This window comes from Cavia porcellus, unplaced genomic scaffold (genome assembly GCF_034190915.1).
Source record: "Cavia porcellus strain 051 isolate PalLab524CR breed Dunkin Hartley unplaced genomic scaffold, mCavPor4.1 scaffold_23, whole genome shotgun sequence".
In the NCBI taxonomy this organism is placed as follows: domain Eukaryota; kingdom Metazoa; phylum Chordata; class Mammalia; order Rodentia; family Caviidae; genus Cavia; species Cavia porcellus.
In genome coordinates, this window is record NW_026947506.1 from 16,225,397 (window position 1) to 16,249,058 (window position 23,662).

The window sequence follows — 23,662 nt, forward strand, 5'->3', positions numbered from 1 at the left end:
CAGTGATATCTATCCCTGAAGTGGTAGCCCTTCTTACTGTCTACCTACCTTCCTTCCTTCCTTCCTTCTTTTCTTCCTTCCTTTCTTCCTTCCTTTCTTGCTTCCTTCTTTCGTTCCTTGCTTCCTTCCATCCCTCATTCCCTCTGTCCTTTCATTCTTTTGGTTTTTAATTCAAGTTAGTATTTAATCCCACATGTCCTTGAAACTGCAATGATATTCCTGCCTCAGCTTTGAGAGTGCTGGGATTAATGATGTGTTCGCCCACACCCTGCAAATCAGCATTGTTATTTTTTGTGAAAGGAGATAAAATTAAACACAACAAAACAGAGCAAAATTGGACATAATAACGCAATGTAAGAGATATAAATTTCAAAACTAGATAATCTGAAATCTTCCCTATCTATCATGTTGTCTATTTTTTTCTTCCAAATAGTTGTCCATGTCTTGCCACACAGAATTCATACTGAGAAACCTAGTATAAAATTAATCCAAACAGTCTGAGAAAGGAGTTTTAGGTCTTTAAAATCAGACAAAAAGGAAGTCACTAATGGCTGTGCTAGAATCGGTTGTTTGCTTCAAAATGCCTATGCATACTTTCATGTATGTGGAAACTCAGTTAAACACAACCAGCTTTAAAAAAAAAGACCATATTTTATAGAACAAACCAAAACATGGATAAAAGTATTGGGCTTCAAAGAGATGATCGAAGGAAATCCCCTCCTTACTACATTGCCTAGGGTCAACCTCTCAAGGGACGTCCAGATTACTGGCTCCGACATGCTAATGGGATAGGGGGAGAAGATGTGATGTTTGTTTCTCAGCCTGCAGGCTGGCAGACTCACAGCTGCTCATGGTGGGGAGAGGGTTTGCCTGGACTCCTGGCACTCCCAGCATGACCCATGTCCCAGGAAATGCCAGTGGAACTCAGTAATATTACTGTTTCCAAACATTGGGTCCAAGGAGTGAACTAGGTTAGTAGGAGATCTAAAAGCTCTGAGGAAGTAGCATTTACAGTTGTCCCACACTAGACTTTAGGTTTAGAGACATTCTGCCAATATTCACTGTTTGTGCCTGTCCCAAATCCATGTCCCTTGCTCCCGACACTGTATCAGATTACCCAGAAGAACCACCTCTTCACTCCCAGCACACCTATTTCTCATGGAGCCTTGAATCTGCTCCCTTCACATTACTTCCCTGCAACTGGCTTTCACACACATGTGATCCCAAGGGAAAAGGTGCCTTATTGACCGATCTGTCCTGCTTTGCTCCTTACCACCAGAAAGGAATAAACACAGAGGGCCTACTGAGAACAGTGGCATGCTGGAGTTACTATCCTCCACCCTAGCCTCTCATCTTCTGGAAATGGCAGGAAGATGATAGACCAGAGAACTCCCCCATATGAATGAGACAAAAGAAATTCTGGGCTAGTCAAACAGACTGTTTTCATAAACATATAGAAAAGACAGGTAGGATGAAAATTGACTGACTCTCACATTTTGAGTGAGACACACCTAGGGCAATTGGATTAGAATAGGGTGGGAAGAACCACCATAGGGTGGATCCTGTCCTAAGAGTTATAAAAGGGACACCAAGAAGGAAGAATCCTTTCTGTTTCCATGATGAGGTGGTTCCCTGCTTGAAACTTGGAATTCATATCCTTGCTTCCAGCCCAGATGAATTAGCCTCCTGAAAGGAACTCAGACGGGACTCAACAAGGCTTCGTATTTTAAGGTCTGTGCATTTTGGTGAGCTATTTCTTTGAGTGATCAAGAAACTTTTCAGAATTGACTTATATACTAGGAAATCTCAGTCAGCTTATTTCTAAATAAGTATTTCTTTTAATCTATAAACTAGGCTCTCTACTTGTGATTGCCATACTGCCCTGCCTGTCTTGGAACTGCTGACTGCAGTGAAATTTGTGCCATCTGGTGAAGAAGAAATTTGATTCCTGTGACTTGACAAGCTTGCTGCACTTTCACTCTGCTGATGTTAAGGGTTTCCAGTACCGCAGGCCCAGCAGAAATGTCACAGGGGCCAGCAGTGGACAGCAGGTACACCACAGACATCAAAGTAGTGAACGTGTCCTTTTTGTGGACCATTGATAACATTAGATTTTGCCTAAAGGAAATAGATGACTGCATTCAAAGTTCAATCTTTTCAGCTGAAGGAAATGATCAAGTGAAATGGTGCTTACGACTCTACCCAAATGGTCTTGATGAACAAAGCAAAGATTATGTGTGCTTATACCTGGGAATGATCTGCTGTCCAAGGAGGGTAGCTCATGCAAAATTCACCTTTTCCATTCTGAATGCCAAAGGAGAGAAAACCAAGGTGCTCTCAAGTCCACAAGCTTATACATTTGTGCGAGGAAAGGACTGGGGATTCAAACATTTCATCCTTAGAGAGTTTCTTTTGGATCCAAACAATGGGCTTCTCTCCAATGACAAGCTTTCCTTCTTCTGTGAAGTGAAAGTAGCACAAGATCCCACCAATCATTCCAGCCAGAATATTAGGAAGCTGGTTAAGGTTCCTGAGGGCTGCTTGGCAGAGGATCTAGGAGGACTGTGGGAGCGATCCCAGCTCTCAGACTGTTGCTTGTGTGTGGCTGGCCAGGAATTCCAGGCTCACAAAGCCATCTTAGCAGCTCGCTCTCCAGTTTTCATGGCGTTGTTGGAACATGAAAAGCAAGGAAGCAAAAAGAATCGTGTTGAAATCAGTGACATGGATCCTGAAGTTTTTAAGGAAATGATATACTTTATGTACACTGGAAAGGCACCAAACCTAGGGATCATGGCAACTGAACTGCTGGAGGCTGCAAGCAGGTTTGGTCTGGAGCGCCTGAAGCTCATGTGTGAGAACCACCTGTGCAGCAACCTCTCTGTGGAGAATGCCGTGGAAATCCTCATCTTGGCTGACCTCCACAGTGCACATCAGTTGAAAACCCGGACACTGGATTTCATCAATTTTCATGTTTCTGACATCCTGGAGACCTCTGAGTGGAAGGCCATGGTGGTGTCCCACCCTCACTTGGTGGCCGAAGCCTATCACTCTCTGGTTTCCATGCAGTGTGCATTCATGGTACCCCCATGCAAGCGTGTGAGACTGTCCTGAGATCCCACATCTATCTCCATTTATCTTCCCAAAACCCTGGCCACATTTGCTGCCCCTGAACCATAATATGCTAGGGCAATCCGTGGAAACTTCTCTCTTCTATGTGGAAATATTAAATTGTGCCTCTCTAGGGGAGAGAAGGGACCACCGTCTTAAGGTCAGAAAAAGGAAATGCGATATTGAGAATTTAGAAGTCGTGTATCATGTATTTTCAAATCTGTGTTTTATAATATTGAGCAAAGTGGGTTTTTACAATGTCGATGCCAAACTGAAACCAAAACTCCTGTCAATGTTGAAGGCAGACCTGGGGTGGGGCTACCCTTAGAGACAGGGACCATGAACTTCACTCTGTAAATGCAAGACTCCTTCCTGGCTTTCTGCACCATCATGCATCCCTGGGCACCCCACTTGTAACACGGGCTTTTTGCTGTCCCTCACTTTTCTCTGTAAATAAACCTGAATCTTACTTTGTACAGTTGTTTGGCTCCTCATCGTTTTTCTGTATGTTAGATTCAGAAGCTAAGAAAAATTTCAGTGTGCTGATGATTTCAGGCCCATCCACGGGATGAACACAGTGGATGTACAATGTCACTAATTAACATAGTAGATGGCAGAAATAAATGACCCAGAACTCAGGCTGCTGAAGCCAAAGGACAATCACACAATGCAAGTCTTTGCTCATGTTGTCCGGTCCCAGTGACACAGACAGGCAGCACAAGCACTACAGCACATTCCCGCAAAATCTAGGCCTCTGAGCGAGCAGTCCAATCATGGTCCTGGAGAAAAAAGAGAGGAAAATGCTCAGATTTACGAAAATGGCATGAAAGAGAATTAAAAGTAGAAGTGTTTTATGTATTTCAGAGGAATTCATGTTGAGGAAGCAAAATTTATTACTTACAACTGCACTGAGAAATGGCTGTTGGCAAATTCACACTATAAATCTCAAAAAGAGCTTTCTCACTGTGAACATTTAATATTCATAAGAATAGAATACATGTTTCTATGGTATTATGAAGAATAGAATTAAAATTAAAAATGAAAACGTAGTGGGTTTCATCTCAAAGTTTGGGCTTTTGTAAAAATCATTAGTGGTGTTACTCTGGAATCACCTAGAATTTGTAATGGCTCAGAGCTTCTAAAAATATATAAAGAAATGGATCCCCTTGTCTTGAACAGGTACAGATTTCAAAACATTTGTTTAATCAGGGCTTACAGCTGGTAACCCTTTATGTGCTGGTTGTGTAAATCTTCATGAATGTCAATATGGGATAACAACCTGTATAACAACTATGCAGTAAAATCACTAAGAGTTTTGGCTCTCTCTCTCTCTCTCTCTCTCTCTCTCTCTCTATATATATATATATATATATATATATATATATGTATATATGTCTATCTGTCTCTCTGTATGTCTGTCTATCTATCTCTATCTCTCTCAGTCTTTATCATGGCTTGAACTCACAACTCACAACCTGGTCATTGCAAGGCAAGTGCTTCTTTGGCTCAGTTTACTGCCTGACTTTTGCAGAAATTTTCATACATATGTCCTATTCTTGTGTCCTTACTCCTAGAAGTGTCCCTTTCTCACCTCAAGCTGGCTGAGATTGTTGAAAATGAGACAAAATAATTCACTCTGTGTGCATATTTCTTGAAAAGAACTATGGTTCTTAGATGTTGTGGGAATATGTGTTTTGGTATTATCACCCTCAAGTTTTATTTCACGTCCATTCTCTCCTCCTCATTAAAGAGAATAAAACAGGAAAAGCTTTAAAGGAGGAAAAAAGGAAAATTTTTATTAATTTTTTGTGTGAAAACTTTCAGAACACAGATTCCTCAGCTGTCCATACCTGACTTGCTGATTAGGTAGGAGTCATCCCAGTTGCTTGGGAATCGCTGTTCATCCTACAAGGGAGAACATTCAAATGTTAAATTTTTTTCTTTCCAAATATGTAAATAATTATTATCTTTTACATGAAATGTGGAAATTAAAAAGTATGAGTTTCTATCACTGCATCAAATGAACAACAAAAAACATTGAAAATAACTTACAAAGTGTAATTTCCTCATAGTGAAATGAATGGAGCAAAGTGGATTAGGGCAGAAGATTTTTCAGGACAAGCACAGGTCTTCTCAGCTTCTCTGAGTACAAATATGTGTTACAGTGACTTATTGTCAAGTGCTTCATAGAAACAGATGTTACATTGAATGTACAAATTGACCAAAATAATGTTTTCCTTGCAATTCTACAGAGGAACCAGGCAAGAATTGCAGCTTAAGTGGCTGAAGGGCAACCAGTGAGATATGGCGCTATATTAACACTCTTGTGAGAATGGCATGCCAGCTGTTAAGCATTAGGAGTTAGGACTGAGAATCGGTGTTCATTCCCTCAGTTGGTGTCACAGTTGTGAACTCTTGAAGGCTGATGTGCTCCCGTTTCCAGAAAACAATCATCCCTCTGCGATGTTGGGATTCGATGGGGGTTAATGCTAATCCAACATTACTAGCAGAAGACTTTTTTGAAGAAACCACTTGTTTGACTGCTTAATTCTAAGAAAAATATATGACAGAAGATGAACAAGAATTTGCCATAACTTTACAGGCATTCTGAAGCAAGGAAATCACCAACTGCATTTGGCAAGCACTGAAAGGCCTGCCAAAGTCCCCGGAGGCACCAATTTACCTGTATCATCCAAAGTTGTGTGTCACACATTCTCGAGCTACTAGTGAAGGCATCTTGTGACACTTCCAACTCTTATGTGCAAACAACACACTAATAAATAAAGTATCTATCCAGGAGTCCCGGATGATGAAAGTGGTAGGAGACTAGTGACAAATAGTAAACTTGCATGAACCATTTCGTTTCCTTCATTCAAGTCTAATCACAATATGACTGATTATTTATGTGTATAGTTAGCATGTAGTGATCTCTCACTCAGAAAATCAACAACCCTAGGAAAACATGGAACAGATTTAGAGTTTTCTAACCAAAATGGGAAGCAACAGGAGCCAAATGTACCTGACCTTGAAAGCAGGCACATGGATTAGCCTTATCACACCTCTGTGGAAGACATCTCGGTCTAAATTCTTAGGTACTGTAACCCTGAATCTTTAAAGACTCTATTCCTCTTTACTTTCCATTTTGCACTTGTAATTCATCCTACTCTTGATGCTGTCATCTTGCAATCTCAATAAACAGCAACTTGCTACGTTTCACAAGGTATATGCCAGGCAATACTCTTGTATGTGTACACAAGAATGTGGAAAAATTTTTGCCCATTCAGTTCTAACACAGCTCTAGGGCTGGATTAGAAACAAAAGCAGCATTTTCCCACCTTTCATCAGCCTGGTTTATAAGGCATTGCTACACAAAGAGAATTAGTGAAAAAATGTACAAAATGTTCCTACAAGGCTGATGACATTTTCCATGCAAATGGAATTCCACAGTGTATCCAAGGAAGAAACTTATACAATATTCTAAGAAGGGTTAATTTTGGAAAAATTTTACCCTATTTAAAAGGAAATTCAAGAGCTTGCATTTCATTAGCTTTACTACATTTTGTGTGTGTGTTTGTGTGCGTGTGTGTGTGTGTGTGTGTGTATCTCTAATAGTGAGTGTTATGCTCATATTTGTAAAAGTAGCTATAGAGAAGAAAATTTATTACAAATTACCCATGATTTCTATTTTTCTTGTCATTTTGTACAAGAAAGTATCTTCTTAATGTAGAAGTATCAAAATCTACACAACTGAATTACAACTAGTGCACATATTTTGTATAAAATTCAGAACCTAAAATTAACTAAGAGAGCACAGCAATGATGATTGTTGGGTATTGCACTGATAGGGGCATTGAACCTATTTTGGTTATGCTAGTTATTGCAGAATCAGGAAATCATCAACACTAGTGAGGGGAGATGTTTGGACCTGGGGACTCTTGTTCCTGGTAACAGTGATAGCTAGTGAGGCCAGTGGACAATGCTGAGAGGCTCAGCAGTGTAGGTAAGCAGCAGACATCGAGGTCTTTACTGTCTGGCACAGAATGGAGAAGGATTTTGTCATTCATTGGGAGGGAATGTTTGGCGGGAGCAATGTTGAAGTGAAGCCAGATGAACCTTAACCAGAACAGCTGCTGGCTTCCTTTAGAAGACCCTAGTTGGGTGCAGACACATGGAAATTGATTGGAATGAGCTTATTCAAATGAGCCTCCTCTTGAGGCAGGCTGGCTAATGCTGTCTACTACTCCATCATAAGGCAGTGCCTGGTTTGAAGGGAAAGAATGGCGGAACTCAGAACACTGTATCCATAGGGCATCTAATAATGAATCCAGAGAGAATCCTGGAAGAGAACGATTTTTTTTTTCATTCATTTTTCTTTTTGGCTTGGTATTTTCTTGTTTTATTCATCTGCTTTTGATTTCTCCTTTATTTTGTTCTTAATTTCTGCGGGTGACTGTGATTCCTAACTTCCCTGTGGGTATGCTTTTGTTTGGATTTCAATTTTTCTCTTTCAAATCTCATTTAGTCTTCTGCATTAGTTTCCCCCAGTAGGTGGGATCCATCTACCATCTCCGTTGTATTGTAATCTCTTTCCCTTTGGCCATTACTCTTCTTCCTCTGAAATATATTTTGAATCTTAACCCTTGAGGACAGATTGGACATATCATGAATTCATATATTGTTTATGATTGTTTGCATTCTGTTTTATCTTCCCGAATTCAGTTCATACTGTTAGGAAACTAGCAAGTATCACTCCAAGAATTCAACTGAAACAGAAAAGACATGAGAACACACAAATCAGACTAATCCTCTGGCACCCAGGCCAATAAAGCAAACCTGGGGGGAAATGATGTTGCAAAATTTGAAAACCCAATAAACCCAATAGTAGGTTACTTCAATATGGCAACAAGGCAATTGAATGAGGCTGTGGAATATATTAAAACAGAAGTAATCTCTCAAGTAACCACAACTAACTACAGAGATTACCAAAATACACAACCTTCTTAGTGATGTTAGTTCAGACACAGCCCCCAAAAAAAAGGCGAGCTTACAAGAACTGTTGAAGCACAACCTAAGAAATAAATGAACCCATTAAATAGATTCAAGCCGATATGCAAGAGAAAAAAATCCATTTTAAAAATTCAGAGCACTTTAGGCCAGTTTGAGGAAAGGACTTCACATACTGAGTACAGGCTGGCACTTAGTGACGAGGAGAGACAACAAATGACATTAAAAGCACTTTGTAGACATCATGACAGAAAGCTTTCCTGGTACAGAAGAGGAATTTAACCTACCAATAATTGAGGCAATTATTTCTCCAGTTAGCACTGATTAAAAGAATTCTACCTGCCCATGTGTAATAGACAAGTTTGCAGACATTCAAATAAAAATAGAGTATAAAAATCTGTTAGGGATGGGCTGGGGATTTCTCTCAGTAGCATAAGCAATTTCCTGGCAAGCTGTAGTCCTGAGTTCTATCCCTGGTAACAATAAAAATGAAAAAGAGAAAAAAAAATATCTGTTAGGGATGACGACTGTTGTGCTCCTTCCAATAAGGTCCCCAAGTACATGAGGGTATGTAACACTTGTGAGGCTGGAGGAAAACTGGATCACACTCTGAGTATGTAAAACAGAAAAAAGAGAAGCTTTGGAAGAAAGCCAGTGATATCTATCCCTGAAGTGGTAGCCCTTCTTACTGTCTACCTACCTTCCTTCCTTCCTTCCTTCTTTTCTTCCTTCCTTTCTTCCTTCCTTTCTTGCTTCCTTCTTTCGTTCCTTGCTTCCTTCCATCCCTCATTCCCTCTGTCCTTTCATTCTTTTGGTTTTTAATTCAAGTTAGTATTTAATCCCACATGTCCTTGAAACTGCAATGATATTCCTGCCTCAGCTTTGAGAGTGCTGGGATTAATGATGTGTTCGCCCACACCCTGCAAATCAGCATTGTTATTTTTTGTGAAAGGAGATAAAATTAAACACAACAAAACAGAGCAAAATTGGACATAATAACGCAATGTAAGAGATATAAATTTCAAAACTAGATAATCTGAAATCTTCCCTATCTATCATGTTGTCTATTTTTTTCTTCCAAATAGTTGTCCATGTCTTGCCACAGAGAATTCATACTGAGAAACCTAGTATAAAATTAATCCAAACAGTCTGAGAAAGGAGTTTTAGGTCTTTAAAATCAGACAAAAAGGAAGTCACTAATGGCTGTGCTAGAATCGGTTGTTTGCTTCAAAATGCCTATGCATACTTTCATGTATGTGGAAACTCAGTTAAACACAACCAGCTTTAAAAAAAAAGACCATATTTTATAGAACAAACCAAAACATGGATAAAAGTATTGGGCTTCAAAGAGATGATAGAAGGAAATCCCCTCCTTACTACATTGCCTAGGGTCAACCTCTCAAGGGACGTCCAGATTACTGGCTCCGACATGCTAATGGGATAGGGGGAGAAGATGTGATGTTTGTTTCTCAGCCTGCAGGCTGGCAGACTCACAGCTGCTCATGGTGGGGAGAGGGTTTGCCTGGACTCCTGGCACTCCCAGCATGACCCATGTCCCAGGAAATGCCAGTGGAACTCAGTAATATTACTGTTTCCAAACATTGGGTCCAAGGAGTGAACTAGGTTAGTAGGAGATCTAAAAGCTCTGAGGAAGTAGCATTTACAGTTGTCCCACACTAGACTTTAGGTTTAGAGACATTCTGCCAATATTCACTGTTTGTGCCTGTCCCAAATCCATGTCCCTTGCTCCCGACACTGTATCAGATTACCCAGAAGAACCACCTCTTCACTCCCAGCACACCTATTTCTCATGGAGCCTTGAATCTGCTCCCTTCACATTACTTCCCTGCAACTGGCTTTCACCCACATGTGATCCCAAGGGAAAAGGTGCCTTATTGACCGATCTGTCCTGCTTTGCTCCTTACCACCAGAAAGGAATAAACACAGAGGGCCTACTGAGAACAGTGGCATGCTGGAGTTACTATCCTCCACCCTAGCCTCTCATCTTCTGGAAATGGCAGGAAGACGATAGACCAGAGAACTCCCCCATATGAATGAGACAAAAGAAACTGTGGGCTAGTCAAACAGACTGTTTTCATAAACATATAGAAAAGACAGGTAGGATGAAAATTGACTGACTCTCACATTTTGAGTGAGACACACCTAGGGCAATTGGATTAGAATAGGGTGGGAAGAACCACCATAGGGTGGATCCTGTCCTAAGAGTTATAAAAGGGACACCAAGAAGGAAGAATCCTTTCTGTTTCCATGATGAGGTGGTTCCCTGCTTGAAACTTGGAATTCATATCCTTGCTTCCAGCCCAGATGAATTAGCCTCCTGAAAGGAACTCAGACGGGACTCAACAAGGCTTCGTATTTTAAGGTCTGTGCATTTTGGTGAGCTATTTCTTTGAGTGATCAAGAAACTTTTCAGAATTGACTTATATACTAGGAAATCTCAGTCAGCTTATTTCTAAATAAGTATTTCTTTTAATCTATAAACTAGGCTCTCTACTTGTGATTGCCATACTGCCCTGCCTGTCTTGGAACTGCTGACTGCAGTGAAATTTGTGCCATCTGGTGAAGAAGAAATTTGATTCGTGTGACTTGACAAGCTTGCTGCACTTTCACTCTGCTGATGTTAAGGGTTTCCAGTACCGCAGGCCCAGCAGAAATGTCACAGGGGCCAGCAGTGGACAGCAGGTACACCACAGACATCAAAGTAGTGAACGTGTCCTTTTTGTGGACCATTGATAACATTAGATTTTGCCTAAAGGAAATAGATGACTGCATTCAAAGTTCAATCTTTTCAGCTGAAGGAAATGATCAAGTGAAATGGTGCTTACGACTCTACCCAAATGGTCTTGATGAACAAAGCAAAGATTATGTGTGCTTATACCTGGGAATGATCTGCTGTCCAAGGAGGGTAGCTCATGCAAAATTCACCTTTTCCATTCTGAATGCCAAAGGAGAGAAAACCAAGGTGCTCTCAAGTCCACAAGCTTATACATTTGTGCGAGGAAAGGACTGGGGATTCAAACATTTCATCCTTAGAGAGTTTCTTTTGGATCCAAACAATGGGCTTCTCTCCAATGACAAGCTTTCCTTCTTCTGTGAAGTGAAAGTAGCACAAGATCCCACCAATCATTCCAGCCAGAATATTAGGAAGCTGGTTAAGGTTCCTGAGGGCTGCTTGGCAGAGGATCTAGGAGGACTGTGGGAGCGATCCCAGCTCTCAGACTGTTGCTTGTGTGTGGCTGGCCAGGAATTCCAGGCTCACAAAGCCATCTTAGCAGCTCGCTCTCCAGTTTTCATGGCGTTGTTGGAACATGAAAAGCAAGGAAGCAAAAAGAATCGTGTTGAAATCAGTGACATGGATCCTGAAGTTTTTAAGGAAATGATATACTTTATGTACACTGGAAAGGCACCAAACCTAGGGATCATGGCAACTGAACTGCTGGAGGCTGCAAGCAGGTTTGGTCTGGAGCGCCTGAAGCTCATGTGTGAGAACCACCTGTGCAGCAACCTCTCTGTGGAGAATGCCGTGGAAATCCTCATCTTGGCTGACCTCCACAGTGCACATCAGTTGAAAACCCGGACACTGGATTTCATCAATTTTCATGTTTCTGACATCCTGGAGACCTCTGAGTGGAAGGCCATGGTGGTGTCCCACACTCACTTGGTGGCCGAAGCCTATCACTCTCTGGTTTCCATGCAGTGTGCATTCATGGTACCCCCATGCAAGCGTGTGAGACTGTCCTGAGATCCCACATCTCCATTTATCTTCCCAAAACCCTGGCCACATTTGCTGCCCCTGAACCATAATATGCTAGGGCAATCCGTGGAAACTTCACTCTTCTATGTGGAAATATTAAATTGTGCCTCTCTAGGGGAGAGAAGGGACCACCGTCTTAAGGTCAGAAAAAGGAAATGGGATCTTGAGAATTTAGAAGTCGTGTATCATGCATTTTCAAATCTGTGTTTTATAATATTGAGCAAAGTGGGTTTTTACAGTGTCGATGCCAAACGGAAACCAAAACTCCTGTCAATGTTGAAGGCAGACCTGGGGTGGGGCTACCCTTAGAGGCAGGGACCATGAACTTCACTCTGTAAATGCAAGACTCCTTCCTGGCTTTCTGCACCATCATGCATCCCTGGGCACCCCACTTGTAACACGGGCTTTTTGCTGTCCCTCACTTTTCTCTGTAAATAAACCTGAATCTTACTTTGTACAGTTGTTTGGCTCCTCATCGTTTTTCTGTATGTTAGATTCAGAAGCTAAGAAAAATTTCAGTGTGCTGATGATTTCAGGCCCATCCACGGGATGAACACAGTGGATGTACAATGTCACTAATTAACATAGTAGATGGCAGAAATAAATGACCCAGAACTCAGGCTGCTGAAGCCAAAGGACAATCACACAATGCAAGTCTTTGCTCATGTTGTCCGGTCCCAGTGACACAGACAGGCAGCACAAGCACTACAGCACATTCCCGCAAAATCTAGGCCTCTGAGCGAGCAGTCCAATCATGGTCCTGGAGAAAAAAGAGAGGAAAATGCTCAGATTTACGAAAATGGCATGAAAGAGAATTAAAAGTAGAAGTGTTTTATGTATTTCAGAGGAATTCATGTTGAGGAAGCAAAATTTATTACTTACAACTGCACTGAGAAATGGCTGTTGGCAAATTCACACTATAAATCTCAAAAAGAGCTTTCTCACTGTGAACATTTAATATTCATAAGAATAGAATACATGTTTCTATGGTATTATGAAGAATAGAATTAAAATTAAAAATGAAAACGTAGTGGGTTTCATCTCAAAGTTTGGGCTTTTGTAAAAATCATTAGTGGTGTTACTCTGGAATCACCTAGAATTTGTAATGGCTCAGAGCTTCTAAAAATATATAAAGAAATGGATCCCCTTGTCTTGAACAGGTACAGATTTCAAAACATTTGTTTAATCAGGGCTTACAGCTGGTAACCCTTTATGTGCTGGTTGTGTAAATCTTCATGAATGTCAATATGGGATAACAACCTGTATAACAACTATGCAGTAAAATCACTAAGAGTTTTGGCTCTCTCTCTCTCTCTCTCTCTCTCTCTCTCTCTCTCTATATATATATATATATATATATATATATATATATATATATATGTCTATCTGTCTCTCTGTATGTCTGTCTATCTATCTCTATCTCTCTCAGTCTTTATCATGGCTTGAACTCACAACTCACAACCTGGTCATTGCCAGGCAAGTGCTTCTTTGGCTCAGTTTACTGCCTGACTTTTGCAGATATTTGGCATACATATGTCCTATTCTTGTGTCCTTACTCCTAGAAGTGTCCCTTTCTCACCTCAAGCTGGCTGAGATTGTTGAAAATGAGACAAAATAATTCACTCTGTGTGCATATTTCTTGAAAAGAACATAGGTTCTTAGATGTTGTGGGAATATGTGTTTTGGTATTATCACCCTCAAGTTTTATTTCACGTCCATTCTCTCCTCCTCATTAAAGAGAATAAAACAGGAAAAGCTTTAAAGGAGGAAAAAAGGAAAATTTTTATTAATTTTTTGTGTGAAAACTTTCAGAACACAGATTCCTCAGCTGTCCATACCTGACTTGCTGATTAGGTAGGAGTCATCCCAGTTGCTTGGGAATCGCTGTTCATCCTACAAGGGAGAACATTCAAATGTTAAATTTTTTTCTTTCCAAATATGTAAATAATTATTATCTTTTACATGAAATGTGGAAATTAAAAAGTATGAGTTTCTATCACTGCATCAAATGAACAACAAAAAACATTGAAAATAACTTACAAAGTGTAATTTCCTCATAGTGAAATGAATGGAGCAAAGTGGATTAGGGCAGAAGATTTTTCAGGGCAAGCACAGGTCTTCTCAGCTTCTCTGAGTACAAATATGTGTTACAGTGACTTATTGTCAAGTGCTTCATAGAAACAGATGTTATATTGAATGTACAAATTGACCAAAATAATGTTTTCCTTGCAATTCTACAGAGGAACCAGGCAAGAATTGCAGCTTAAGTGGCTGAAGGGCAACCAGTGAGATATGGCGCTATATTAACACTCTTGTGAGAATGGCATGCCAGCTGTTAAGCATTAGGAGTTAGGACTGAGAATCGGTGTTCATTCCCTCAGTTGGTGTCACAGTTGTGAACTCTTGAAGGCTGATGTGCTCCCGTTTCCAGAAAACAATCATCCCTCTGCGATGTTGGGATTCGATGGGGGTTAATGCTAATCCAACATTACTAGCAGAAGACTTTTTTGAAGAAACCACTTGTTTGACTGCTTAATTCTAAGAAAAATATATGACAGAAGATGAACAAGAATTTGCCATAACTTTACAGGCATTCTGAAGCAAGGAAATCACCAACTGCATTTGGCAAGCACTGAAAGGCCTGCCAAAGTCCCCGGAGGCACCAATTTACCTGTATCATCCAAAGTTGTGTGTCACACATTCTCGAGCTACTAGTGAAGGCATCTTGTGACACTTCCAACTCTTATGTGCAAACAACACACTAATAAATAAAGTATCTATCCAGGAGTCCCGGATGATGAAAGTGGTAGGAGACTAGTGACAAATAGTAAACTTGCATGAACCATTTCGTTTCCTTCATTCAAGTCTAATCACAATATGACTGATTATTTATGTGTATAGTTAGCATGTAGTGATCTCTCACTCAGAAAATCAACAACCCTAGGAAAACATGGAACAGATTTAGAGTTTTCTAACCAAAATGGGAAGCAACAGGAGCCAAATGTACCTGACCTTGAAAGCAGGCACATGGATTAGCCTTATCACACCTCTGTGGAAGACATCTCGGTCTAAATTCTTAGGTACTGTAACCCTGAATCTTTAAAGACTCTATTCCTCTTTACTTTCCATTTTGCACTTGTAATTCATCCTACTCTTGATGCTGTCATCTTGCAATCTCAATAAACAGCAACTTGCTACGTTTCACAAGGTATATGCCAGGCAATACTCTTGTATGTGTACACAAGAATGTGGAAAAATTTTTGCCCATTCAGTTCTAACACAGCTCTAGGGCTGGATTAGAAACAAAAGCAGCATTTTCCCACCTTTCATCAGCCTGGTTTATAAGGCATTGCTACACAAAGAGAATTAGTGAAAAAATGTACAAAATGTTCCTACAAGGCTGATGACATTTTCCATGCAAATGGAATTCCACAGTGTATCCAAGGAAGAAACTTATACAATATTCTAAGAAGGGTTAATTTTGGAAAAATTTTACCCTATTTAAAAGGAAATTCAAGAGCTTGCATTTCATTAGCTTTACTACATTTTGTGTGTGTGTTTGTGTGCGTGTGTGTGTGTGTGTGTGTGTATCTCTAATAGTGAGTGTTATGCTCATATTTGTAAAAGTAGCTATAGAGAAGAAAATTTATTACAAATTACCCATGATTTCTATTTTTCTTGTCATTTTGTACAAGAAAGTATCTTCTTAATGTAGAAGTATCAAAATCTACACAACTGAATTACAACTAGTGCACATATTTTGTATAAAATTCAGAACCTAAAATTAACTAAGAGAGCACAGCAATGATGATTGTTGGGTATTGTACTGATAGGGGCATTGAACCTATTTTGGTTATGCTAGTTATTGCAGAATCAGGAAATCATCAACACTAGTGAGGGAAGATGTTTGGACCTGGGGACTCTTGTTCCTGGTAACAGTGACAGCTAGTGAGGCCAGTGGACAATGCTGAGAGACTCAGCAGTGTAGGTAAGCAGCAGACATCGAGGTCTTTACTGTCTGGCACAGAATGGAGAAGGATTTTGTCATTCAGCGGGAGGGAATGTTTGGCGGGAGCCATGTTGAAGTGAAGTCAGATGAACCTTAACCAGAACAGCTGCTGGCTTCCTTTACAAGACCCTAGTTGGGTGCAGACACATGGAAATTGATTGGAATGAGCTTATTCAAATGAGCCTCCTCTTGAGGCAGGCTGGCTAATGCTGTCTACTACTCCATCATAAGGCAGTGCCTGGTTTGAAGGGAAAGAATGGCGGAACTCAGAACACTGTATCCATAGGGGATCTAATAATGAATCCAGAGAGAATCCTGGAAGAGAACGATTTTTTTTTTTCATTCATTTTTCTCTTTGGTTTGGTATTTTCTTGTTTTATTCATCTGCTTTTTATTTTTCCTTTATTTTGTTCTTAATTTCTGCGGGTGACTGTGATTCCTAACTTCCCTGTGGGTATGCTTTTGTTTGGATTTCAATTTTTCTCTTTCAAATCTCATTTAGTCTTCTGCATTAGTTTCCCCCAGTAGGTGGGATCCATCTACCATCTCCGTTGTATTGTAATCTCTTTCCCTTTGGCCATTACTCTTCTTCCTCTGAAATATATTTTGAATCTTAACCCTTGAGGACAGATTGGACATATCATGAATTCATATATTGTTTATGATTGTTTGCATTCTGTTTTATCTTCCCGAATTCAGTTCATACTGTTAGGAAACTAGCAAGTATCACTCCAAGAATTCAACTGAAACAGAAAAGACATGAGAACACACAAATCAGACTAATCCTCTGGCACCCAGGCCAATAAAGCAAACCTGGGGGGAAATGAGGTTGCAAAATTTGAAAACCCAATAAACCCAATAGTAGGTTACTTCAATGTGGCAACAAGGCAATTGAATGAGGCTGTGGAATATATTAAAACAGAAGTAATCTCTCAAGTAACCACAACTAACTACAGAGATTACCAAAATACACAACCTTCTTAGTGATGTTAGTTCAGACACAGCCCCCCAAAAAAAGGCGAGCTTACAAGAACTGTTGAAGCACAACCTAAGAAATAAATGAACCCATTAAATAGATTCAAGCCGATATGCAAGAGAAAAAAATCCATTTTAAAAATTCAGAGCACTTTAGGCCAGTTTGAGGAAAGGACTTCACATACTGAGTACAGGCTGGCACTTAGTGACGAGGAGAGACAACAAATGACATTAAAAGCACTTTGTAGACATCATGACAGAAAGCTTTCCTGGTACAGAAGAGGAATTTAACCTACCAATAATTGAGGCAATTATTTCTCCAGTTAGCACTGATTAAAAGAATTCTACCTGCCCATGTGTAATAGACAAGTTTGCAGACATTCAAATAAAAATAGAGTATCAAAATCTGTTAGGGATGGGCTGGGGATTTCTCTCAGTAGCATAAGCAATTTCCTGGCAAGCTGTAGTCCTGAGTTCTATCCCTGGTAACAATAAAAATGAAAAAGAGAAAAAAAAAATATCTGTTAGGGATGAGGACTGTTGTGCTCCTTCCAATAAGGTCCCCAAGTACATGAGGTTATGTAACACTTGTGAGGCTGGAGGAAAACTGGATCACACTCTGAGTATGTAAAACAGAAAAAAGAGAAGCTTTGGAAGAAAGCCAGTGATATCTATCCCTGAAGTGGTAGCCCTTCTTACTGTCTACCTACCTTCCTTCCTTCCTTCCTTCTTTTCTTCCTTCCTTTCTTCCTTCCTTTCTTGCTTCCTTCTTTCGTTCCTTGCTTCCTTCCATCCCTCATTCCCTCTGTCCTTTCATTCTTTTGGTTTTTAATTCAAGTTAGTATTTAATCCCACATGTCCTTGAAACTGCAATGATATTCCTGCCTCAGCTTTGAGAGTGCTGGGATTAATGATGTGTTCGCCCACACCCTGCAAATCAGCATTGTTATTTTTTGTGAAAGGAGATAAAATTAAACACAACAAAACAGAGCAAAATTGGACATAATAACTCAATGTAAGAGATATAAATTTCAAAACTAGATAATCTGAAATCTTCCCTATCTATCATGTTGTCTATTTTTTTCTTCCAAATAGTTGTCCATGTCTTGAAACACAGAATTCATACTGAGAAACCTAGTATAAAATTAATCCAAACAGTCTGAGAAAGGAGTTTTAGGTCTTTAAAATCAGACAAAAAGGAAGTCACTAATGGCTGTGCTAGAATCGGTTGTTTGCTTCAAAATGCCTATGCATACTTTCATGTATGTGGAAACTCAGTTAAACACAACCAGCTTAAAAAAAAAGACCATATTTTATAGAACAAACCAAAACATGGATAAAAGTATTGGGCTTCAAAGAGATGATAGAAGGAAATCCCCTCCTTACTACATTGCCTAGGGTCAACCTCTCAAGGGACGTCCAGATTACTGGCTCCGACATGCTAATGGGATAGGGGGAGAAGATGTGATGTTTGTTTCTCAGCCTGCAGGCTGGCAGACTCACAGCTGCTCATGGTGGGGAGAGGGTTTGCCTGGACTCCTGGCACTCCCAGCATGACCCATGTCCCAGGAAATGCCAGTGGAACTCAGTAATATTACTGTTTCCAAACATTGGGTCCAAGGAGTGAACTAGGTTAGTAGGAGATCTAAAAGCTCTGAGGAAGTAGCATTTACAGTTGTCCCACACTAGACTTTAGGTTTAGAGACATTCTGCCAATATTCACTGTTTGTGCCTGTCCCAAATCCATGTCCCTTGCTCCCGACACTGTATCAGATTACCCAGAAGAACCACCTCTTCACTCCCAGCACACCTATTTCTCATGGAGCCTTGAATCTGCTCCCTTCACATTACTTCCCTGCAACTGGCTTTCACACACATGTGATCCCAAGGGAAAAGGTGCCTTATTGACCGATCTGTCCTGCTTTGCTCCTTACCACCAGAAAGGAATAAACACAGAGGGCCTACTGAGAACAGTGGCATGCTGGAGTTACTATCCTCCACCCTAGCCTCTCATCTTCTGGAAATGGCAGGAAGACGATAGACCAGAGAACTCCCCCATATGAATGAGACAAAAGAAATTCTGGGCTAGTCAAACAGACTGTTTTCATAAACATATAGAAAAGACAGGTAGGATGAAAATTGACTGACTCTCACATTTTGAGTGAGACACACCTAGGGCAATTGGATTAGAATAGGGTGGGAAGAACCACCATAGGGTGGATCCTGTCCTAAGAGTTATAAAAGGGACACCAAGAAGGAAGAATCCTTTCTGTTTCCATGATGAGGTGGTTCCCTGCTTGAAACTTGGAATTCATATCCTTGCTTCCAGCCCAGATGAATTAGCCTCCTGAAAGGAACTCAGACGGGACTCAACAAGGCTTCGTATTTTAAGGTCTGTGCATTTTGGTGAGCTATTTCTTTGAGTGATCAAGAAACTTTTCAGAATTGACTTATATACTAGGAAATCTCAGTCAGCTTATTTCTAAATAAGTATTTCTTTTAATCTATAAACTAGGCTCTCTACTTGTGATTGCCATACTGCCCTGCCTGTCTTGGAACTGCTGACTGCAGTGAAATTTGTGCCATCTGGTGAAGAAGAAATTTGATTCGTGTGACTTGACAAGCTTGCTGCACTTTCACTCTGCTGATGTTAATGGTTTCCAGTACCGCAGGCCCAGCAGAAATGTCACAGGGGCCCACAGTGGACAGCAGGTACACCACAGACATCAAAGTAGTGAACGTGTCCTTTTTGTGGACCATTGATAACATTAGATTTTGCCTAAAGGAAATAGATGACTGCATTCAAAGTTCAATCTTTTCAGCTGAAGGAAATGATCAAGTGAAATGGTGCTTACGACTCTACCCAAATGGTCTTGATGAACAAAGGGAAGATTATGTGTGCTTATACCTGGGAATGATCTGCTGTCCAAGGAGGGTAGCTCATGCAAAATTCACCTTTTCCATTCTGAATGCCAAAGGAGAGAAAATCAAGGTGCTCTCAAGTACACAAGCTTATACATTTGTGCTAAGAAAGGACTGGGGATTCAAATATTTCATCCTTAGAGAGTTTCTTTTGGATCCAAACAATGGGCTTCTCTCCAATGACAAGCTTTCCTTCTTCTGTGAAGTGAAAGTAGCACAAGATCCCACCAATCATTCCAGCCAGAATATTAGGAAGCTGGTTAAGGTTCCTGAGGGCTGCTTGGCAGAGGATCTAGGAGGACTGTGGGAGCGATCCCAGCTCTCAGACTGTTGCTTGTGTGTGGCTGGCCAGGAATTCCAGGCTCACAAAGCCATCTTAGCAGCTCGCTCTCCAGTTTTCATGGCGTTGTTGGAACATGAAAAGCAAGGAAGCAAAAAGAATCGTGTTGAAATCAGTGACATGGATCCTGAAGTTTTTAAGGAAATGATATACTTTATGTACACTGGAAAGGCACCAAACCTAGGGATCATGGCAACTGAACTGCTGGAGGCTGCAACCAGGTTTGGTCTGGAGCGCCTGAAGCTCATGTGTGAGAACCACCTGTGCAGCAACCTCTCTGTGGAGAATGCCGTGGAAATCCTCATCTTGGCTGACCTCCACAGTGCACATCAGTTGAAAACCCGGACACTGGATTTCATCAATTTTCATGTTTCTGACATCCTGGAGACCTCTGAGTGGAAGGCCATGGTGGTGTCCCACCCTCACTTGTCCTGAGATCCCACATCTCCATTTATCTTCCCAAAACCCTGGCCACATTTGCTGCCCCTGAACCATAATATGCTAGGGCAATCCGTGGAAACTTCACTCTTCTATGTGGAAATATTAAATTGTGCCTCTCTAGGGGAGAGAAGGGACCACCGTCTTAAGGTCAGAAAAAGGAAATGGGATCTTGAGAATTTAGAAGTCGTGTATCATGCATTTTCAAATCTGTGTTTTATAATATTGAGCAAAGTGGGTTTTTACAGTGTCGATGCCAAACGGAAACCAAAACTCCTGTCAATGTTGAAGGCAGACCTGGGGTGGGGCTACCCTTAGAGGCAGGGACCATGAACTTCACTCTGTAAATGCAAGACTCCTTCCTGGCTTTCTGCACCATCATGCATCCCTGGGCACCCCACTTGTAACACGGGCTTTTTGCTGTCCCTCACTTTTCTCTGTAAATAAACCTGAATCTTACTTTGTACAGTTGTTTGGCTCCTCATCCTTTTTCTGTATGTTAGATTCAGAAGCTAAGAAAAATTTCAGTGTGCTGATGATTTCAGGCCCATCCACGGGATGAACACAGTGGATGTACAATGTCACTAATTAACATAGTAGATGGGAGAAATAAATGACCCAGAACTCAGGCTGCTGAAGCCAAAGGACAATCACACAATGCAAGTCTTTGCTCCTGTTGTCCTGTCCCAGTGACACAGACAGGCAGCACAAGCACTACAGCACATTCCCGCAAAATCTAGGCCTCTGAGCGAGCAGTCCAATCATGGTCCTGGAGAAAAAAGAGAGGAAAATGCTCAGATTTACGAAAATGGCTTAAAAGAGAATTAAAAGTAGAAGTGTTTTATGTATTTCAGAGGAATTCATGTTGAGGAAGCAAAATTTATTACTTACAACTGCACTAAGAAATGGCTGTTGGCAAATTCACACTATAAATCTCAAAAAGAGCTTCTCACTGTGAACATTTAATATTCATAAGAGTAGAAAACATGTTTCTATTGTATTATGAAGAATAGAATTAAAATTAAAAATGAAAACGTAGTGGGTTTCATCTCAAAGTTTGGGCTTTTGTAAAAATCATTACTGGTGTTACTCTGGAATCACCTAGAATCTGTAATGGCTCAGAGCTTCTAAAAATATATAAAGAAATGGATCCCCTTGTCTTGAACAGGTACAGATTGTAAAACATTTGTTTAATCAGGGCTTACAGCTGGTAACCCTTTATGTGCTGGTTGTGTAAATCTTCATGAATGTCAATATGGGATAACAACCTGTATAACAATTATGCAGTAAAATCACTACGAGTTTTCTCTCTCTCTCTCTCTCTCTCTCTCTCTCTCTCTCTCTCTCTCTCTCTCTCTCTGTATATATATATATATATATATATATATATATATATATATCTGTGTATCTGTCTGTCTGTCTGTCTGTCTGTCTATCTATCTCTATCTCTCTCAGTCTTTATCATGGCTTGAACTCACGACTCACAACCTGGTCATTGCCAGGCAAGTGCTTCTTTGGCTCAGTTTACTGCCTGACTTTTGCAGATATTTGGCATACACATGTCCTATTCTTGTGTCCTTACTCCTAGAAGTGTCCCTTTCTCACCTCAAGCCGGCTGAGATTGTTGAAAATGAGACAAAATAATTCACTCTGTGTGCATATTTCTTGAAAAGAACTATGGTTCTTAGATGTTGTGGGAATATGTGTTTTGGTATTATCACCCTCAAGTTTTATTTCACGTCCATTCTCTACTCCTCATTAAAGAGAATAAAACAGGAAAAGCTTTAAAGGAGGAAAAAAGGAAATTTTTTATTAATTTTTTGTGTGAAAACTTTCAGAACACAGATTCCTCAGCTGTCCATACCTGACTTGCTGATTATGTAGGAGTCATCCCAGTTGCTTGGGAATCGCTGTTCATCCTACAAGGGAGAACATTCAAATGTTAATTTTTTTCTTTCAAAATATGTAAATAATTATTATCTTTTACATGAAATGTGGAAATTAAAAAGTATGAGTTTCTATCACTGCATCAAATGAACAACAAAAAACATTGAAAATAACTTACAAAGTGTAATTTCCTCATAGTGAAATGAATGGAGCAAAGTGGATTAGGGCAGAAGATTTTTCAGGGCAAGCACAGGTCTTCTCAGCTTCTCTGAGTACAAATATGTGTTACAGTGACTTATTGTCAAGTGCTTCATAGAAACAGAAGTTATATTGAATGTACAAATTGACCAAAAGAATGTTTTCCTTGCAATTCTACAGAGGAACCAGGCAAGAATTGCAGCTTAAGTGGCTGAAGGGCAACCAGTGAGATATGGCGCTATATTAACACTCTTGTGAGAATGAGATGCCAGCTGTTAAGCATTAGGAGTTAGGACTGAGAATGCCTGTTCATTCCCTCAGTTGGTGTCACAGTTGTGAACTCTTGAAGGATGATGTGCTCCCGTTTCCAGAAAACAATCATCCCTCTGCGATGTTGGGATTCGATGGGGGTTAATGCTAATCCAACATTACTACAGAAGACTTTTTTGAAGAAACCACTTGTTTAACTGCTTAATTCTAAGAAAAATATATGACAGAAGATGAACAAGAATTTGCCATAACTTTACAGGCATTCTGAAGCAAGGAAATCACCAACTGCATTTGGCAAGCACTGAAAGGCCTGCCAAAGTCCCTGGAGGCACCAATTGACCTGTATCATCCAAAGTTGTGTGTCACACATTCTCGAGCTACTAGTGAAGGCATCTTGTGACACTTCCAACTCTTATGTGCAAACAACACACTAATAAATAAAGTATCTATCCAGGAGTCCCGGATGATGAAAGTGGTAGGAGACTAGTGACAAATAGTAAAATTGCATGAACCATTTCGTTTCCTTCATTCAACTCTAATCACAATATGACTGATTATTTATGTGTAAAGTTAGCATGTAGTGATCTCTCAGTCAGCAAATCAACAACCCTAGGAAAACATGGAACAGATTTAGAGTTTTCTAACCAAAATGGGAAGCAACAGGAGCCAAATGTACCTGACCTTGAAAGCAGGCACATGGATTAGCCTTATCACACCTCTGTGGAAGATATCTCGG

General features: G+C 40.3%; 1 protein-coding gene across 1 annotated transcript; it reads left to right on the forward strand.

The window, feature by feature from the left end:
- Window positions 1–1,986: 1,986 nt before the first annotated feature.
- On the forward strand, window positions 1,987–3,111 carry LOC134472334 (speckle-type POZ protein-like). Its single transcript, XM_063233657.1, has one exon. The coding sequence runs from the start codon at window positions 1,987–1,989 to the stop codon at window positions 3,109–3,111; it is 1,125 nt and encodes a 374-aa protein (XP_063089727.1).
- The last annotated feature ends 20,551 nt before the right edge of the window (window positions 3,112–23,662 follow it).